The sequence below is a fragment of the Halichoerus grypus genome, chromosome 4 (assembly GCF_964656455.1).
Source record: "Halichoerus grypus chromosome 4, mHalGry1.hap1.1, whole genome shotgun sequence".
NCBI classification, from domain to species: domain Eukaryota; kingdom Metazoa; phylum Chordata; class Mammalia; order Carnivora; family Phocidae; genus Halichoerus; species Halichoerus grypus.
Window position 1 is genome coordinate 51496267 of NC_135715.1, and position 20017 is coordinate 51516283.

General features: G+C 39.3%; 2 protein-coding genes and 1 pseudogene across 9 annotated transcripts in view; all 3 read right to left on the bottom strand.

The window, feature by feature from the left end:
• Window positions 1–1175: 1175 nt before the first annotated feature.
• KBTBD7 (kelch repeat and BTB domain containing 7) lies at window positions 1176–7031 on the bottom strand. The gene has a single exon (XM_036119214.2). The coding sequence runs from the start codon at window positions 6716–6718 to the stop codon at window positions 4679–4681; it is 2040 nt and encodes a 679-aa protein (XP_035975107.1). The 5' UTR covers window positions 6719–7031; the 3' UTR covers window positions 1176–4678.
• A 3890-nt stretch (window positions 7032–10921) lies between these two features.
• Window positions 10922–11901, bottom strand: LOC144381453 (mortality factor 4-like protein 1 pseudogene; annotated as a pseudogene).
• Window positions 11902–18026: 6125 nt separating this feature from the next.
• MTRF1 (mitochondrial translation release factor 1) overlaps window positions 18027–20017 on the bottom strand; it is a 65116-nt gene continuing 63125 nt past the window's right edge. For all 8 annotated transcript variants that reach the window (XR_013446938.1, XM_036119252.2, XM_036119244.2 and 5 more), the window contains one exon: window positions 18027–18572. Coding sequence is in view for 7 of the 8 variants with exons in the window: in XM_036119252.2 (XP_035975145.1) it covers window positions 18459–18572 (114 nt within the window). In the remaining variant the exon portion in view is untranslated. The remainder of the gene's footprint in view (window positions 18573–20017) is intronic.

A 20017-nucleotide genomic window follows, 5' to 3' on the forward strand; every position in this document is an offset into this window, starting at 1 on the left:
CAGAATGGGAAAGCAGAAAGCCTGTTCTCAGGTGACTTTCTAGATGAGGGGAGACATAACAGATTGTGGGATTTATATGAGAATCTTCTATCTTATTAAAACAACTATAGGGTCTCCACATACATACAACCACAGATCATAACTAATGTATAAGATGAGAGGAAAACATCACCCCGATATCTTCTCTACACAAAGAAAGCCATAAGGACATGGAGACTCTGACCAGACTGTGCCTTGAAGTGAGGGCCATTGCTCTTTGCTAATTACCCCAGAATTAAGGAATAGTTTTCTCCCCAACCCCCAATATTCCCGATATATGGTGGTTTCAAGCAGCTATAATTGCTTTGGAGGTGAGACTCTAAAAGGTTGGTTCCACTGGAGAAGTGACTGTCCAGAGTAGGAATGGTTACAGAGGAAATATGTCTCAAAATGGGGGAAATGGTATGAAAAAATGTCTGTCCCTTATTCTCCCTATGTCTTAGACCATGGTTAGTCCATTAAGGTTAAAGAAGCAAGGAACTGCAGCTGATGGAATAGATATGGGTGACAGAATGGCCCAGAGTCTCAGGGAAAGGGCACAAACTCTATTGACTATCTGGTACTCTAAGACTTGGCAGCTTCTGTGAACACTATTTTTATTTCTTCGTTAAATAAATAAATAAATAAATAAATCCAAAACAAAAAACTGGTTTGTATATATTTAACCATCTTGATGGTTCTAAAAACAGCTTATCAATTCTCTTAGGATTGCTAGTCACATTTTCTAGGAATAATTTTGCCTAATACTTCCCTGCTTTATCATATTTGCTATAATGAATATTCTTTTAAAATTAGTTGTAATGATGAAAAGGTGTTTTAAGATGTGGGCGAGATCTGATGAGAGGACAGAGGCAAAGTAAAACACCTAAGAAGCACACAACATAAAATGATTCCAACAGTTCAAATGTAAGCAGACTAGGGATGTCTACATTCTGGTTACCACACTTTAGGATTTCAAAGACAAACTTTCTTTTAAAATTTAGTGGACTGATATAGAGGTGCAAATTTTTTATATTTCCAACTTACGAACGTTAAAACAAATTCAATTAAATAATTTTAGTTTACGACTCATTTGTCATGTTTTATATATTTTCCTTATATCAGCACAAATTGACAAAAATGACGTCAGGCAAAGCACTGGTTCCTAGTTTAATGAGCAGCTAGTAGCAAATTGATTATATTTTAAATAGATTCCTTATGGTTAAATGCCCTTTTCCAACCACCCGTTAACCTGGTCATTATGAGATAAAGAACTCTTGCCACTTAGGTGTATGTCTAATAAACAGTCGCGATGTTGGCAGTTTGAAACATCTAGAACCTATATTTTGCTTTGAATTCTCATTATACAATCTTCCTAGACAGTAATCATATACATAACATATATGCATAACTCTTCAAGTCAAAGCTTTCAAATAGATTAGCTCATTTGATTAATTTCTTTTGATTCATTTCTTTAAATCAAATTTAGTTATTTAACTATTCTTGTGTTAATCGATCATGGAGAAATTTGAACTGCAGAAATGTCAACTCTGTCTCAGTTCTGAGGTACCCCTTCATGTTCACATCCCTTTCAGATGGTAAATGTATGTAATTTCTTTAGCTCTATTTTAGGAATGACGTAATAATGCTCTTCTCCCTCTTAAAAACATTTGAGCAATATGCCTTGTGAAAAAAGGTGAATTCCTTTTTGTAGAAGTGTTCTTGGGACTCTGTCACAAGTGTTATCCTGGGTGTGGGGAAGATCTTCAGAAGTGTCATAACACCCTTGAAATTATAAAAACATGAACATATACATTTTTCTGGGGAATAAGTCAAAAGCTTTCATCAGATTCTCAATAAGATCCAGGTACAAAACAGAAAAAACATTGCAACAACAGAAGGGAACTATAATTTAAATTTAATCCTAAACCCAAATTAAACAAGTTATTTGCTAACTTAGTTTTTTATCTTTCTGAAAATGCCAACGACACTTACCATTTGAACTGTATAAGTATTTAAAATAATTTGGGTTCTCTGAGTTTTTGACTATAGGCATAAACATACAAAAAAAACCAGTTAAGATCTTTCTAAATCCTACACAGAACAGCTTTGCAAACAATATTGTATTGAGCATTTGCTAACAGGTGTAACTGTAAAACTGAGACGAAGCTGCTTTCCTGTCAAGAAGGGATTTCAACATTGCTCGTTGTGTCACTCACTGCACAAGCAAGGGTTTTATACATTTAGCAGGAACACTAATTAAGAGGTCAGAAGGCCTGGGTTCCAGTGCCATTTTTATTTGTAACTAACCATATACAAATCACTTATCTATGAAATAATGGTTAACATCTATCCCCTAATTCACAAATATATCATGAAGCCAAAGTCTTCCCCAAAAAACTTCTTTTTAAACCACATTACTGTTAATTAGCTTATACTTAACTCAAACGATGAAAATGGTAAATTGCAGAATTTGTCTTTTATCAATCAGTTGCATACTTTAATTCTGCAGATGGATAATCTGATTGAGATCAGCACTGTCCTATTTCAACCTTACAAAACAAAAAGCTATCAACAAGAAGTTACTGGTGAAGAAAAGCTGGCCAAAAAATAACACTACAAAAAATAGCTTTCTAAGTTGAGACCAGTGCTTTTAGCATCCTGATACCAAATGGAACAAAAGTTAGCCTTAGGCCACTAAAGCATGTTTGCTGTTTTGAGGGAACACTTTCTTAAGAACACACTGCTAGAGCATGAATCTTATTTCACTAGAAATAATGTTAAACAGGAATGTCTTATGAACTCTTCAGATGCCCAATCAAAATGGCTAAGAAAACATTTGTGTGCTTGTTTTTTTTTTTAATCCTTTTCTCTCTCCCTCTTTTTTTCATTCAAAATTCAGTTCCCTATCCTGAGGCACACTCCTCAGTACTCTGATGCGGTGTAAGAAATGTTAGCATTCGGTCACTAGAGAATAAACATATAAGAGGAATTAACATTTTGAACAAAGATGCAAAAAGAGGATTCTAAGTCAGTACAGAAAAATTTATAGACGATAAGCATCTGTATGTGTACATCATTTATCATGGATATGTGCTCTGACAGTCCTATGTATTAACAGACCCTCAAAAGGTAAGCACCTCTATTTCTCTGTATTTAACAACATCAATTTTGTGTGATTTAGTCTCTAGTTCTGGACATTCCCTTACTTTATGGTGACACAAAAACAAACAAAAAGACAAAAAACAAAGACTGGAGCATGGTTCACAGAGAAATACAGAACAGATACAAATAGCCTAATAAAATAACCATGTATACCATTGCTAGGGAAATATTTTAGAGGAAACACATGTTCACTATTGGCCCCAAATGCCATCATCCACTTACGTTCTTTAACTATCAACTTTTAATACAAAAATAACTTTGAGATGATAATCATATACAGTGACTTACAAAACTTGACAGAACATTTCAATGCTACACAAAACAGTTCCATACACAGTTTGAAGTTTTAAAGTTCTCTGCTGGCACTTGATTTTATAGTTGATAGATGCAGTAACTACTGATCTCAATGAAATACCCTTTTTAGCTTAAATGTATTTTCAAAACCAGTATTACTTCACAAAAATGGTAAACAACAAATCACTTCCTGCTGAAGAATCCTCTAAGATGAACACCAAAACTATACAGCCAAAATATTTTAGGGAAGCATATAAACTTTTTAAGACTAGGTATGACCAACAGATAAAAATTTACATTACTCAATCATATGTCCAGTGAAAAAAAGGATTGTTCCTTTGATTTGATGAAGCATGTATCAGGTACAGATGAAATATATGATCTCACAAAGCAAGTTACTTTTTTTTTTGTTTGTTTAGAAGGGTGTTTAAATAATTGGTGACACCACTGGAATGGATGTTTTTTAAAATAGAAAAATGGTCACATTTAGCAACTACATGTTATATTCCAAAATTAAAAGTGAAATTTCTTTTAAAACAGTGGAATCCTGATTTTTTTTGCTTTCTGTGAGTTCTTAAGACCATTCTGCACATTATCAAAATGAAATCCCATTTTATAACACATATATATATATCCAAATTTTTTTCTGTGCAGAAGGGGTGAAAACCAAACCAAATTTAACAAACTATACTAACTTATAATACTAAAAACTGGCTAGCTCAAAATTTGGGAACTCTACTACTTTCATTATTCTGAAGGAAAAGATAAACCTTCAAAACCCTACCAACAATTTCTAGTCCAATTTTCTATTTTTAAAAATTAAAAATTTAAATTCTTTGTGGCACTAAATAGAATTAAAAAGTTAAAAGAAGACTAAAATAGATAATCAAAATATAAAGAGTATAACTAACCAAAACAATCCACTGGTGCAACAAATACTTGAACAATGAAAAAAACCACCAAGCATTCTAATTAATTATATAGTTCATTTTTGCATATTTTAATCTCGACTTTTAGCACAGTAAATTATTATATAGGTTGATTTCATGGACTGTTTAAATTTTGTAACATTACATTAGTAATTCAAACATCACCCTTTCCAAACCAAATCTGCAGTCCTAATCAACTTTTTTTTCAAGAAAAGGACATCTTTTAAAGATACATTCCATAGCAGTAGAAACATTTTAGTGCTTCAAAATATTTACAAAGAACCCTGCTGATCCTGTGCATTTCGCTGAGGGGCTACCTGCACCCAGACTTCATCATCAGAAAAAGAACTTGAACTTCCTGACTCTGAGTCCAGCTCACTGAATCCATCTAAGTCCCATTCAGTACTAGACTCACTCCGTGCATCATCTTCCTCAGTGATGAAACTCTGTCCAGGTTCCAGGCAGGAAGGATAAACACGAGCACAGAGGCAAATAAAGCCAGAGTCAAACTGCAAAAGGCCTAACATGGTACCTATATTAATCCACTGGTCTTCCCTAGTATCGTATTCATAAACAGTCACCCGGTTTTTTTTCCATTGAGGGGTGGTAGAAGTGATGAGAAGCAACTTTTGGCCGTGATTGACAATCTGGTAGTTGTGGGTCTCTGAGTCCAAGGGAATATTACTAATCCGCCTCCATTCTCCCCTGGCTGGGTTATAGACCTTCATGACTGGGATGTCACAGATACAATAGATCTCATCATTGAAGACACAGGCTTCCTGAAAGTCACTACGTTTAAGAGAAGCACAGTTCAGCCACGTATTGTGGCTAGGATCATAGTAGAGCATGCGCTTACTGTTCACAGCATAAAGATAGTTTTGAACCACTATAAGTTCAAAGGAATAGAAGGAATGGGGTACAGGAGCCACCAGTGCCCACTGGTTCCTCTGGACACTGTAGCATTCTACCTCCTTCAGTTTAACTCCAGTAATCGGGTCTCGCCCACCCAAGATGTAGATGTAGCCGTTGAGGTAGGCCACATCCATGCCCTCCCGACACAGCAGGCGGTCGGCAAGCTGCTGCCAACTATTCTGGGCTGGCTTGTACACCCACAGGTCCTTCCTGGGCTGAGCGGCCAAGTAGATGTCGTGGTCTGGAGAGACACAGACAGCTGAGGAGGTGATAGTCTTAGTGTGAGCCAAGCTGGTTAAAGGGGATGGCATTGTGTAAATGTCCCCTGAGTATGGGTCATAGCAGAGAAAGGGATCTCTAGGATGTCCAAAGAAGATCACCATCTCCTTGGCACACATACCCAGTCTCTGGGGGGGATTTTCTGCTGTGGGTACAACAGAGCTGTTGCTGCTATCTGGCTTCGGCACCAGGGACTTGCACAACTTGTCACCATATCGCATCTGCAGGGCCCCTTCAATAAGGTCCAGACAGTACTTCTTGACAATGGGCTTGGTTAACAGCCCTTCCAGGTAATCCTGATCTTCATCTCTGAAGTGCGTCCAGCGGACACACTTGAAGACTTCCGCAGCGCTGGGGCCCCGCTCCTTGGGAGCCGCCTCCAACCACTGCACCGCCACATGACACACGGTCCGCTCACTCTCGACATCTAGACTATCCAGACGCAGGACGGCCTGCAGCTGGGCCAAGCTCAGATCTGCCAGACTCTCCTCCCTTACTGAACCCATTCGGCTGAGCTGCTTGAAATTGTGGGCTATAAAGGACTGGGCCTGTGATCGCAGCTTGTGATGGTCGAAGGCGTCGGCAAACTTGAGGATGGCGGTGCAGTTGGCCAGGTCAAGGCGGCGGGCTAGGAAGGAGGCACAGGCTTCCCGGACGTACTCGAGCTGTAACATGTCAGAGGCCGCGTAAAGGCGTTGCACGTTGGCCTCACTTAGCGACACGCGACCGGTGTAGCAGTAGTCGACCAGCACCTCGAAGGACTCGGCATCCACATCATGCATGGTCACACTCGCCTGCTGGCTCTCGTACATGCCACCGGTGAACATGCTCTTGAAGTAGGGACACGCGGCAGCCAGCACGTTACGGTTGCAGGAAAAAAGGCGGCCGGTGCCAGGCCCGCTACCAGGCGTCACCACCTCGATGGTCACATCACATAACAGCCGCGCGTCGTAGAAGGACTTCAGCTGTGCCAGGAGGGCTGCAGAATGAGCCGTGTCCTTCAGCTCCTCCGGGCCCGTGAAAAAGGCCGAAACAGAAGGCTTGGAAATTCTCTTGGGTCGCCTCCCGCCGCGGGGACTGGCCAGGCGGCGAGAGCGCGGAGCCTCTTCCCGGGACTGCATGGTGGAGATGGCGGCGGGGTACGAGGGCGAGAATGGGTGCAAGGACCGGGCTCTGGCTCCTCCTCGCCCTCTTCTCGCTGGCGCTAGATCGCGGCGTCCCTGAATAGACTGCAGGGGCCGCACTTACTCAACTCAGCGGTGCGCCGCGGTGCCGCCTCCTTTTATCGCGTAGACAGTGCCTGACTCACCCTCTTCCAGTTCCGCGCCCTTTCTCCGCCTCAGCTCGTTTACGGGACCCGCTGGACGGAACCAAGAGAGCCGCCACTGCCGCGCTGGCAAGACCGGTAGGCGTCCAAGAGAACTACGACTCCCAGACTGCTTTTCGCGCCTCGAGGCACGCCGGGGCCCTCCAGACTCAAGGGGATAAGCGGACGGACCCAGGCCGCTGTGCATGTTGGGAGTGGTAGTTTGAGTAATATCGCGAGGTTTCTGGGGGAGGACTGTATTAGCTAACAGAATTTGAAAGCGTTAATTCTCCTGGATTTGTTGGTTTGGAGGATTGGCTTTGAAGTTCCAGGGTAAAAATCTCCGTTTTAGTATTCGTTAATTGTGTGACATCTCTTTGAGAACTTTTCCCTCTTTGTGAAGTGGGGATAATAGTTTTCATAGGATTGTGTGAGTGGAATGAGATAAATTGCCTAGGACACAGGGCGCTTCAATAAATATTTGTTGGTTAGAATAATTACATGCTTACACCGTGCCTAGAATATAAAGATTCAATCTTTGTTAGCTTTTTTGGGGGGGAGGAGGAGAATTTATAAAAAAAAAAAATGAGGTACCCACAACATGTGAAACCATGAGCAATTTCTGCAAAAAAACTTCCAGTTTTTAATGTTGCTTCTTTTGAAGGGTTCTGAAGGTTATTACAATATTTTCAATACTAAACGATATCCATAAGTTCATTGGGATGTCTTAGACAAAGATGAGGTCCTAGAGAACAGCATTTATAGGTGGCCTCAAAAAAGCGTATCAGGCATATTACACAGGTGGGTCTCCATGTCTCACCAAATCAATACTTCCTCCAGGGGAGCAAGATTATTTTCATAAGCACTTAATATGGGTGTTTTTGTGTCATCTAACACTGCTCATTTGACTTCCTTTCCACAAATCAGTCGAAGATTATAGAGTTGTCTTTATCAAGGAGTTTAAATGGGAGTTTTAACACACAGACCTTGTACAAAAGCACAAGATCCTCAAAGCTCCGTATTCATGCATGCCCTAATATTTTGAATTAATATAGTTCAACCTATGCTTTACAAAAGTATTTATATATGTATTGATCAATATTCTTAGTTAAATCATCAAAATCAAGTGCTTAGAGGTTGGGTTTTGTGTCGTTTTTAATTTTTAATTTTTAAAGATTTTATTTATTTGAGAGAGAGAGAATAAGAGAGAGAGAGAGAGAGCACATGAGAGGGGGGAGGGTCAGAGGGAGAAGCAGACTCCCTGCCAAGCAGGGAGCCCGATGCGGGACTCAGTCCAGGGACTCCAGGATCATGACCTGAGCCAAAGGCAGTCGCTTAACCAACTGAGCCACCCAGGCGCCCCTTGTGTTGTTTTTTAAAAAGGGAAATTTTACTTAAAAAAGCAGGTTGCTCTTGCCACTAGCTTGTCATGCGTTACCATAACTTAATGAAATCTTAGTTATTACATTGATGGGTGGATAACACATGGCAGGAGAATAAACTCAAATTGTTTTGCTCTCTTGTCCTATTAGCTGAAGAGCTTCTATTGGAAATACTCCAGGAGAGAGACATTAAGACATTAAGAGACATACTGGGCTCTAGTATCTCCTCTGTAGGGTTGTTGGGTATCCCTTAGATACACTTGAGAGAATTATTAGGTCATTAGTAACACTGATTGCTTTCTTACCTGCAATAAAACAGCTGGGGAAAAAGCAATTACAATTTTTTTATATTGGTAAAATATACAGTAGTTACCATTTTGAACAATTCTTTAAGAGTACATTTATCTGGCATTAACTACATTCACTGGTTTTGCAACCATCACTACTACCCATCTCCAGAGCTCTTCATATTACAGAACCGATTCACAGTAACTCTCCTTTCCCCTTTCCCCCAACCCCCTACTAACCACCATTCTACTTTTTGTCTCTGAATTTGACTACCTTAGGTAATGCGTATCAGTTCAGTGATTGATTTTTAACTTCCTGATATCTGCCCTTTGTTAGTTGGTTTAGATTACCTTTTACACAATCCAAAGTATTTAGCAGGCACTGTGCCCTAAGCTCAAGAGCAGTGCTGCTACAGAACTTTGTGATGCTGCAAACATTTTCTCTGTGCTGACTGGTAAGTTAGCTGCAAGCCACAGGTAGCTCTTGAGTACTTCAAACGTGGCTAGTGCAACTGAGGAACTGAATTTAACATTTTATTTTTTTTTAAGATTTAAAAAAATTTATTTATTTGACAGACAGCGAGAGAGGGAACACAAGCAGGGGGAGTGGGAGAGGGGGAAGCAGGCCTCCCTGCTGAGCAGGGAGCCTGATGTGGGACTCGATTCCAGGACTCTGGGATCATGACCTGAGCCAAAGGCAGACGCCCAACGACTGAGCCACCCAGGCGCCCCTTATTTATTTTTTTAAAGATTTTATTTATTTGACAGAGACACAGCGAGAGAGGGAACACAAGCAAGGGGAGTGGGAGAGGGAGAAGCAGGCTTCCTGCTGAGCAGGGTGCCTGATGCGGGGCTCGATCCCAAAGGCAGACGCTTAGCGACTGAGCCACCCAGGCAACCCTGAATTTAACATTTTAGAAACCTAGCATTGGTATCACTGCAATTCAAAGTGAAGAGGAAAGTCTGTTCAACAAATGGTGTTAAACAACCAGTTCACAATGTAAAAAAAAAAGAAAAAAAGAACTTTGACCCTTAGCTTATACCACACACACAAAATTCTAAATGGACCTTAACATTAAACAGAGAAGTGAAAACTATAACACTTCTAAAAGAAAATACAGAAGACTATCTCTGACCCTGAGGTAGTCAGACATTTCAGGATACAAAAAACACTAATCATAAAAAAATGATAAAATGAACTTCAACAAAATTACAAGCTTTTGCCTATGAAAAGACAGTGAAAAAAATAAAAAGACAAGCCATAGTCTGCAATTTATTTATTTATTTATTTATTTATTTATTATTTGTAGGGGTGCCTCGCTGACTCAGTCAGAAGGGCATGTGACTCTTAATCTTGGAGTTGTGAGTTCAAACCCCTCACTGGGTGTAGAGATTACTTAAATAAATGAAACTTAAAAAAAATATTTGTGATACATTATCTCAATAGTCACTAAAAACATGAGAAAGCTGCTCAATGTCATTCATCCTCAGATGAATGCAAATTAAATTCATGAGAAAACACTGCATACCTAAGAGAATGGCTAAATTTAAAAAGGTCAAAAATGCTAAATGTTGGTGATGATAGGGAGCCTTTGGAACCTTCATATATATACTAACAATAGGAATATAATTTGGTATATCTATTTTAGAAAACTGGTAGTTTCTTTGGATGTTAAACACTCAGTAATTTCCCCTAAGCATTTATTTGCCCAAGGGAAATGAAAACATATGTCTGCAAAAGACTTGTGCAAGAATGTTCATAGTGCCTTCATCTGTAATAGCCAAAAACTGGAAACAATCCACATGTGCATCAATAGGAGAATGAAATAAATTAATTCTGGTATATTCATACAGTGTAATACTACTCAGAAATAAAAAGATACCTTTGATATGTGCCGGTGTGAGGTTTCAAAACTTTTATGTTGATCTAAAGAAGCAAGATATGCAAGAGTACACAGTGTATGTGAAGTTCCAGAATAGTGAAAATAAGTTATGGTGACTATAAATCATATAAGAAAAAGTCATATTAGAGGCTGCCACTGTTGGGGGAAGGGGTTTTGGCAGATTGCTGGATCAACTGGAAAGGAATACAAGGGAAGTTTCAGGGGGGAGGCAAATGTCCTCTTCTTGCTTGGGCTGGTGGTTACGTGGGCGAATGCAATTGACAAACTCAACTGTCTCTTAAGGTCTGTGCATTTAATTTACTATAAATTATACCTTCTCTTAGGAGCCACTTCATAATTGCTGGCACTAAAAGTTGCAGATTCTTTGCCAGGATATTGTGAAGATCATTCAGTCATTAAGAATCTCTTCTTCTAGAGTGTATAGATCAACACTGCTCCAGTTCAGTCAATGTGGCACTCCATATAAATGGGACAAAGGTGACTCAGGGCAATCTTTGAGGAATTCACACAGTGGGGTCTTTCAAATTTGTAGAGTAGCTGAGTGCCCAACATTACATTCCAATTTTTAAAATTCCTGCCACAACTTCATTAATAATTAGCATAGTCCTTATTTTCTGTGTTTCCTCAAGATTTCTTATAATTTGCATAATCCTTTACAATGGAATCCATATTCTTCTTGACAGGAAGATAGAACTGTTTTTGCCTGGTAATTATGCCTCAGTCATTAACAATCCATGGTTTTATTTTTTTTAATTAAAATTTTTATTAAAGATTTTTATTTATTTATTTGAGAGAGTGAGAGCGAGAGAGATCACAGAGGGAGAGGGAGAAGCAGACTCGCTGTTGAGCAGGGAGCCTGATGCGGGGCTCAATCCCAGGACCCTGAGATCATGACCTGAGCTGAAGGCAGACACTTAACCTACCGAGCCACCCAGGCGCCCCAACAATCCATGATTTTAGTTCTTCAGAAATCTTTAACTTCAACTCTGTTCATGTTTCCAGCAGCAGGATCTACTCTGGCCCTTTTCTTCTTCTGAGGCTGAGGCTCACTGGTACTGCTCCCATTTCCATTTCTGGGTGACTTCAACGTTCTTCTTACAGATCAGACATCCTCTTTCCTGGGGCAACCCCTCTCATCTTCCCCTCTGAATGTTGCTCCTTATTGACATTTATGTGTGTGTGTGTGTGTGTTTGTGTGTGTGTTTGTGTGTGTGTGTGTGTGTGTCTGACTTCTTGAAGTTCTGTTTCTGCACATGGTTTCCATGCATCTGAGTACTCCCTTTCTGGAACGCCTTCATCCCAACCACTGTAATGAATATAGTATTTCACTTGTTTGTTCCTTATGGCAATTTTTACACACTTTGTTTCATAAAGGAGCCCACACAAGCACAGCACTCACTCACCTCCCCAGAATTTAGGCTTCATGCAATTTATAAGTCTCCACTGCCACCTCCTCCCACCCCGCGGAAGTATAGCCCCTTTCCCTCCACAACCTCTAATTCAGGCCCGTTGTGTGCTCAGGGGCTGCTAGTTTGTCATCCTGTGCCCCATCTGTATTGTTTTTCACTCTCATTTCTATTTCTTTCTTTTTTTTTAAAGATTTTTATTTATTTATTAGACAGAGAAAGACACAGTGAGACAGGGAACACAAGCAGGGGGGGTGGAAGAGGGAGAAGCAGGCTTCCCGCCGAGCAGGGAGCCTGATGCGGGGCTTGATTCCAGGACACTGGGACCATGACCTGAGCTGAAGGCAGATGCTTAATGACTGAGCCACCCGGGCGCCCCTCACTCTCATTTTTAAATAGAGTCTACAAACTGTTCACTCTTTTATTTATATACCCAAAATAACTTGCACTGCCCTGAGTCACTGGCTACTCTAAGAGCTTTTGATGGGTCCACTCTTGTTCAAGTGGAGAGGGCCTAGTGAGTGAGCAGCCTTGTACATGACTTGTGTTCCACATTATTTGGTAGCAATTAACTTGTTTCAAATCTGTTTTAAACTGAAACAATTTAAACTTTTAAAAAAATTTGAAGTATAGTACACGTACAGAAAAGGGAGCAAATAAAAATTGTAAATGCAATAAATTAAAAAATTTTTTTCTATTAACATATAATGTATTATTTGTTTCAGAGGTACAGGTCTGTGATTCATCAGTCTTACACAATTCACAGCGCTCACCATAGCACATACCCTCCCCAATGTCCATCACCCAGCCACCCCATCCCTCCCACCCCCCACCACTCCAGCAACCCTCAGTTTGTTTCCTGAGATTAAGTCTCTCTCTCTCTCTCTCTTTTTTTTTTAAGATTTTATTCATTTATTTGACAGAGAGAGACATAGCGAGAGCAGGAACACAAGCAGGGGGAGTGGTAGAGGGAGAATCAGGCTTCCCGCCGAGCAGGGAGCCCGATGCGGGGCTCAATCCCAGGACCCTGGGATCATGACCTGAGCTGAAGGCAGACGCCTAATGACTGAGCCACCCAGGCACCCCAAGATTAAGAGTTTCTTATGGTTTGTTTCCCTCTCTGGTTTCGTCTTGTTTCATTTTTCCCTCCCTTCCCCTATGATCCTCTGTCTTGTTTCTCAAATTCCTCGTATCGGTGAGATCATATGATACTTGTCTTTCTCTGATCTTCTTATTTCGCTTAGCATAATACCCTCTAGTTCCATCCACATCGTTGCAAATGGGAAGATTTCACTTTTTTGGATGGCTGCATAATATTCCATTGTATATATATACCACATCTTCTTTATCCATTGATCTGTTGATGGACATCTAGGCTCTTTCCATAGTTTGGCTATTGTGGACATTGCTGCTATAAACATTGGGGTGCAGGTACCCCTTCGGATCACTACATTTGTACCTTTGGGGTAAATACCCAGTAGTGCAATGCAATGAATTTTTTTAAAAGATTTTATTTATTTGAGCTGAGCAGGGAGCCCGGAGTGGGGCTTGATCCCAGGACCCCAGGATCATGATATGAGCTGAAGGCAAACGCCCAACTGACTGAGCCACCCAGGCACCCCATAAATGCAATGAATTATCACAAAATGAATACACCTGTGTAACACCACTCAGGTTAAGAAATAAGACATTACCAGCATCCCAGAAGCACTCTCCTCCCCATCCTCCTAATCACTATTGACCCCTAACACAAGAGTAAGATGCTTTTTTTTAAAATATTATTTTATTATTTATGTTAGTCATCATACATCATTAATTTTTGATGTAGTGTTCCATGATTCATTGGTTGTGTATAACACCCAGTGCTCCATGCAATACGTGCCCTCCTTAATACCCATCACTGGGCTAACCCATTCCCCTGCCCCCTCCCCTCTAAAACCCTCAGTTTCTCAGAGTCCATAGTCTCTCATGGTTCATCTCCCCCTCCGATTTCCCCCCCTTCCTATCTTCTTCTTCTTTTTTTTTTTTAAACATATAATGTATTATTTGTTTCAGAGGTACAGGTCTGTGATTCATCAGTCTTACACAATTCAGTGCTCACCATAGCACATACCCTCCCCAATGTCTGTCACCCAGCCACCCCATCCCTCCCACCCCCTACCATTCCAGCAACCCTCAGTTTGTTTCCTGAGATTAAGAATTCTTCATATCAGTGAGATCATATGATACATGTCTTTCTATGATTGACTTATTTCGCTTAGCATAATACCCTCTAGTTCCATCCACGTCGTTGCAAATGGCAAGATTTAGTTGTTTTTTTTTTGATGGCTGCAGAATATTCCATTGTATATATATACACCACATCTTCTTTATCCATTCATCTGTTGATGGACATCTTGGCTCTTTCCATAGTTTGGCTCTTGTGGACATTGCTGCTATAAACATTGGGGTGCAGGCACCCCTTTGGATCACTACATTTGTATCTTTGGGGTACCTGGTAGTGCAATTGCTGGGTCATATGGTAGCTCTATTTTCAACTTTTTGAGGAACCTCCATACTGTTTTCCAGAGTGGCTGCACCAGCTTGCATTCCCACCAACAGTGTAGGAGGGTTCCCCTTTCTCAGTATCCTCACCAACATCTGTTGTTTCCTGACTTGTTAATTTTAGCCATTCTGACTGGTATGAAGTGGTATCTCATTGAGGTTTTGATTTGGATTGCCAAGTGATGTTGAGCACTTTTTCATGTGTCTGTTGGGCATTTGGATGTCTTCTTTGGAAAAATGTCTGTTCATGTCTTCTGCCCATTTCTTGATTGGATTATTTGTTCTTTGGGTGTTGAGTTTGCAGAGTAAGATGCTTTTAAAGATAGTTTCTTTTAGTTTTTTGACTGTAGTAGTTTGTTGATCTTAGATTCCTTGACTAAATTTTAAAGTCAATTAAAAATATCTCATTTATTTTCTAAATAAAGTTTATTATTCTTTGGTATTCTAAAGGTGCTGTGCATATGAGGCAATAAACTTTGGCTTTTCAAATTTTTTACAAGAACCCTGATTTATCATTGGCTCATAGGTTGATTCCTAACATTTTTTTTTTTTTTATTTGACAGAGAGAAATATAGCGAGAGAGGGAACACAAGCAGGGGGAGTGGGAGAGGGAGAAGCAGGCTCCCCGCCAAGCAGGGAGCCTGATGCGGGGCTCGATCCCAGGACCCTGGGATCATGACCTGAGCCTATGGCAGACGCTTAACAACTGAGCCACCCAGGTGCCCCAATTCCTAACATTTTTCTATTAACAGTTAAAAGATGTCAACTTTATCTTTGTAGTTTGGGAGATAAATTTGTCTATCTGAATGAAGGATTACAAGTTTAACTGAAACTCATTATACAAAAATAATATGTATAACAACTGAAAGTACTCATTAAATAATAGGTATCCTGTATCTTTGCTACTCCAAGTGCTGTTTGTGAGTCAGAAGTATCCACCTTCACCTGGGAGCTTGTGGAAATGAAATGAATTGTGGAAATGCAGAACAGGCCCCAGAACTTCTGAATTAAAATCTGCATTATGGTGAGATCCCCAAGTGATTTGTACATATACAGAAGTTTGAGAAAAAACACCACCCAAGATTTTTATAGGTTCATAGTTCCAACTTTTGTTTTGATTTTTTTTCCTCCAAATAAAGTGTGTGCTTTAAGGGAAAGCCAGAGCTGGAAAACGAGGGAAGGGCAAAGACCTTGGTGGTGGTAGGAAGCTCTGGACTTCCTTCCAGGAAGGCAGAGCCTCTCTTTGGCTGAAGAAGCACTTTTCCTTTTGTTCTCGTTCCCTCTTAGAGCCTGCCCTTCCTTGCCATGTATAGAATGTTAATACTGACCATCAAATGAATGAATAGAATACATCAATGCCCCTTTCTCTTGCTTTCCCTCTTACAATTTTTCACTTTCTTAATGAATTTTTTGCAGACATCATATTTTGAGGTTTATGTATTGATGTTTTTCTGAAAAAAATTTTTAAAATGACATGTGATCTCACATTTGACATCGTATAGCAAATTAGACTATCTTCATTTTGCCTTGATTCATGCAGTATTTTAATTTACATTTCCTTGGATAAATGTTTCTTTTAAAAAATGTTTTTAAGTTTATTTTTTTTTTTAAGTAATCTCTATGCCCAATGTGGGGCCCAAACTCATGACCCCTAGATCAAGAGTCTCATGTTCTTCTGACTGTGCCAGCCAGTCGCCCCAGGATGTTTCTGTTATGTAAACTACCCGACAATAAAAATCAGTTTCTAATGCTTACCCTGAAACTCCCTATTTAATTGAATGTTATTTCAAATTAAATCAGATTCTCCAGAAACATCAATTATTTTAGAGGGCAATGTTTACCCCTGGGGAAATAATAATGATATTGATCCAAATAGGATTAAATTATCTCTCAACTTAGAGAAAGTGAGAGGAAAAACAAAGGAAAGCTTTCTTTAAAGAATGCCAGCTATTAACGTAGAAAGAACAAGAACATCACCATTTTTTAACCCCAGTGGAACAGGGCAAAGCAGGAATCATTAACTGATGTTAAATCAATGAGATGAAAGGCCACTGGGTATATTCATTACATACAATTTGGTATAACAAATTACCCCCAAATTTGCAGCAAAAACCATTAATTTACTCAATTTCTTAGAGTCAGGTATCCTAGAGCAGCTTAATGGTGTGCCTCTGGCTCAACGTCATGTGGAAAAAAGGCTGGGGGATTAATCCAAACACTAAAGACATACAACCAAATACAGTGTATGAATCTTGGTTGGACCCTGGATTGCATAAAACTAACAAACAAAAACAGCTAAAAAGACATTTTAGGGATAACTGAAGAAATTTTAATATGTGATAGATATTAGATCATATTATATAATTATTATTATACAATTAAGTGTAATAATGGAGTTTTGATTTGTAGGAGAATGTCCTTATTCTTAGGACATGCTGAGATATTTTGGTGTGGAGTTACAACGTCTGCAACTGACTTAAATGGTCCAATAACCACCACACATATGTTTATATGTACAGAGAGAGCAAAAGACAACTGTAGCAAAATGGTAATATATACTGTTCATTTGCACTATTTCTTTCCTTTTTTTTTTTTTTTTTGGTTTTGCTCTATTTCCTTTTTTTCTTTTCAAATTTTTATTTAAATTCTAGTTAGTTAACATACAGTGAGATATTGGTTTCAGGAGTGGAATTCAGTGATTCATCACTTACAGTGCTTATCATAACAAATGCCCTCCTTAATGCCCATCACCCATCTAACCCATCCCTCACCCACCTCCCCTCCCTCCATCAACCCTCAGAATGTTCTCTATTGTTAAGAGTCTCTTATGGTTTGTTTCCCTCTCTCTTCCCACCCCCATATGTTCATCTGTTTTGTTTCTTAAATTTCACACATGAGTGAGATCATATGGTATTTGTCTTTCTCTGATTGATTTATTTCGCTTAGCATAATACTCTATCTCCATCCACATCTTTGTAAATGGCAGGATTTCATTTTTTTGATGGCTGAGTAATATTCCATTGTATATATTACCACATCTTCTTTCTCTATTCTTTGATCTCTTTCCATAGTTTTGCTATTGTTGATAATGTTGCTATAAACACTGGGGTGCATGTACCCTTTTGAATCTTTATTTTTGTATCCTTTGGGTAAATACCTAGTAGTTCACTGCACTATTTCTTAAAACTTATTTAAAAAACTTTTTCTATGTGCTTGAAGACTTTCAAAATAAAAAACTGGGGAAAAATAATTTCACTTCTATGTTCACCTCCTAATTCCATTGGTCTTAAAACTCTATTTTAGGTAGTCTTTCCTGGGCACATAATTTCCTTCTGAGGAATGTCTAAAATAATAACCCCTTTCTTTTTTACTCAAGAAACTTCCTGAGAACAAGTACTAAATACATCATGTCACTTGGTATTACAGCTCGTGGTTTCTATTTTGGCTCTGTCATTCAACTGGAAGCTCTGTAAGGTAAGGACTGGGTTCTATGTACATCACTGCACAAAACCAGGCGTAGAGAATTACTCACGTTACACCTCATCTGTGGATGCTCACGTTAGGCCAAAGAAAAATGAGAAAAAAAAGCCCAGCAGACAGTTCACTTTAAATACTGGTTTGTAGTTTATACTGTATAGAATTTGTTCCACTCTCAAAGAGCTCTACAATCTGTATCCTGGAGATGCTCACTGTTATTGACTCCTATTCTTCACAATTTTTATTTAAAAGTAGCAGTTTAAAACCTAATTTTAACATGATTAACAATACTTTTTCTTGAAACAGGGGTTTACAGAGTTTATACACTTGTATCACATAGTCAATTCTCAATACTTTATTTCTCTTCAACAACGCATGCTTGTTTTCTGCTTGAAGAGTTGGATTTACTTTATAAGCTCTTAGGTCAAGAAATGTGACTTATTCATTAAAAAATATATTTGTACATACCGTGTAGTTTTAGCTATCCTTTATGAACAGCTTGCTTCTTGAGATAGGTCCCTTTCATTTATATAATAATAAATAATAAATCTGCATTTATTTTGCTGATTTAAGGTTTTCATCCAAAAATTCAGTAATGGCTTCTTCATCTGCTGAATGAAGCAGTCTCTGAATTAGCTGATCCAGACATTTCTCCCCACATAAAAATTCCTGGTAAAAGAGTTATTATAAAAACCTGATTACTAGAAATAAAGGAGAAACAAAGCAAAGAATTAAATGTGTATTTACTTTGCTTCCTTAGAGTCACTATTTAATAGCAACAATGGATTACTAAGGTGGTTCTCTAATATAATGAACAATCTGCTTACTTGGGAGGATCCCCGGTTATATTGGCTTCTTATAAAAAGTGAATCCAAAAGAGTAAATGGAATTCTACTCTCTTTTAATTGTTTACATTAGCATTTTGTTTAAAAATCAAGCTTCTGGGAGTTGGATCTTTCCAACAACTCTGGAGACAACAACACAAAGGAGATCTGAATCTCTCTTTAAATTCCTTTGCTTGACGTTCCTGACAACAGGGTTCTAGGATCTCAAACCATCTTTGGGAGGATATGTTTGCTGAATCCCTTCTTTTGTTCCCGAGAAGAGATAAGGGTTTTTTACTCTTGTCCTGAAAATTCCACCCTTGTCATTCATAACACATTATTTCCCCAGGGTAAAAAAGACTGAAATGCCTCAATCAACACCCCAGGCAGCTCGCTGCCACTTGAAGCTGCACACCTACCACTCCCTGCCAATCTCTGCTCGCCAAATCCTCTGGACATCCCTGGGGCCATTCCCGCACTCGCACTTCTCATGCCAACCTTCAAATTTAGATTTTATTTCATCCGAAAGGGGCTTATACTAGTTCTGGTTCTTCTTAAATTGGAAATATGGCGGTTTTAAAATCTAGAAGCTCTGTGTGACCAAAAAAAAAAAAAAAGATTTATGCCAAAATATTTAGGGGACAAGCGTTTTGAGGTCCACAACTTGCTTTCAAATGGGTCATCAACACCACAGGCGGTAGAAGAGGAAGAGCAGGCAAATGTTAACAACTGCTGCATCTAGGTAGAGGGCGTATACTGCACCAGTCTCAATATATACTTGAAAATTTCCAAATAAAAAGTTCAGAAAAATAAATGCTCTTATGGTTACCTCAAAATAAGTCCTTTGGGTTAAAAGTGTTGTTAGACTTCCCTGTAGTCTTCCCTACAGTTCTTCTCTGTAAGTCACTAAAATAACTTTTAGTACCTGTGTTTTTTTCCTGTGTTACAGAAGTTCTGTGTAACAGAGTTGGGCACAGTGAATTAGCACAGTCTCGTATTTTAGAAATGTTCAAAATCTAGACATTGGCCTAATGGAAATATTTCTGTGTCAACATCTGGAACACAGAACATTTAAAGTTTTGATGTCGGCATGCTTAAGATTTTATTTACCTTAGAGAAAGAGAAAGAGAGCAGGGAGGAGGGGCAGAGTGAGAGGCAGAAAGAGTCTTGAGCAGACTCTGTGCTGGGCTCGATCCCAGGACCCTAAGATCATGACCCAAGCCGAAACCAAGAGCCGGGAGCGCAACCGACTGCGCCACCCAGGTGCCCTGGTGTGAACTAAACTTGTGT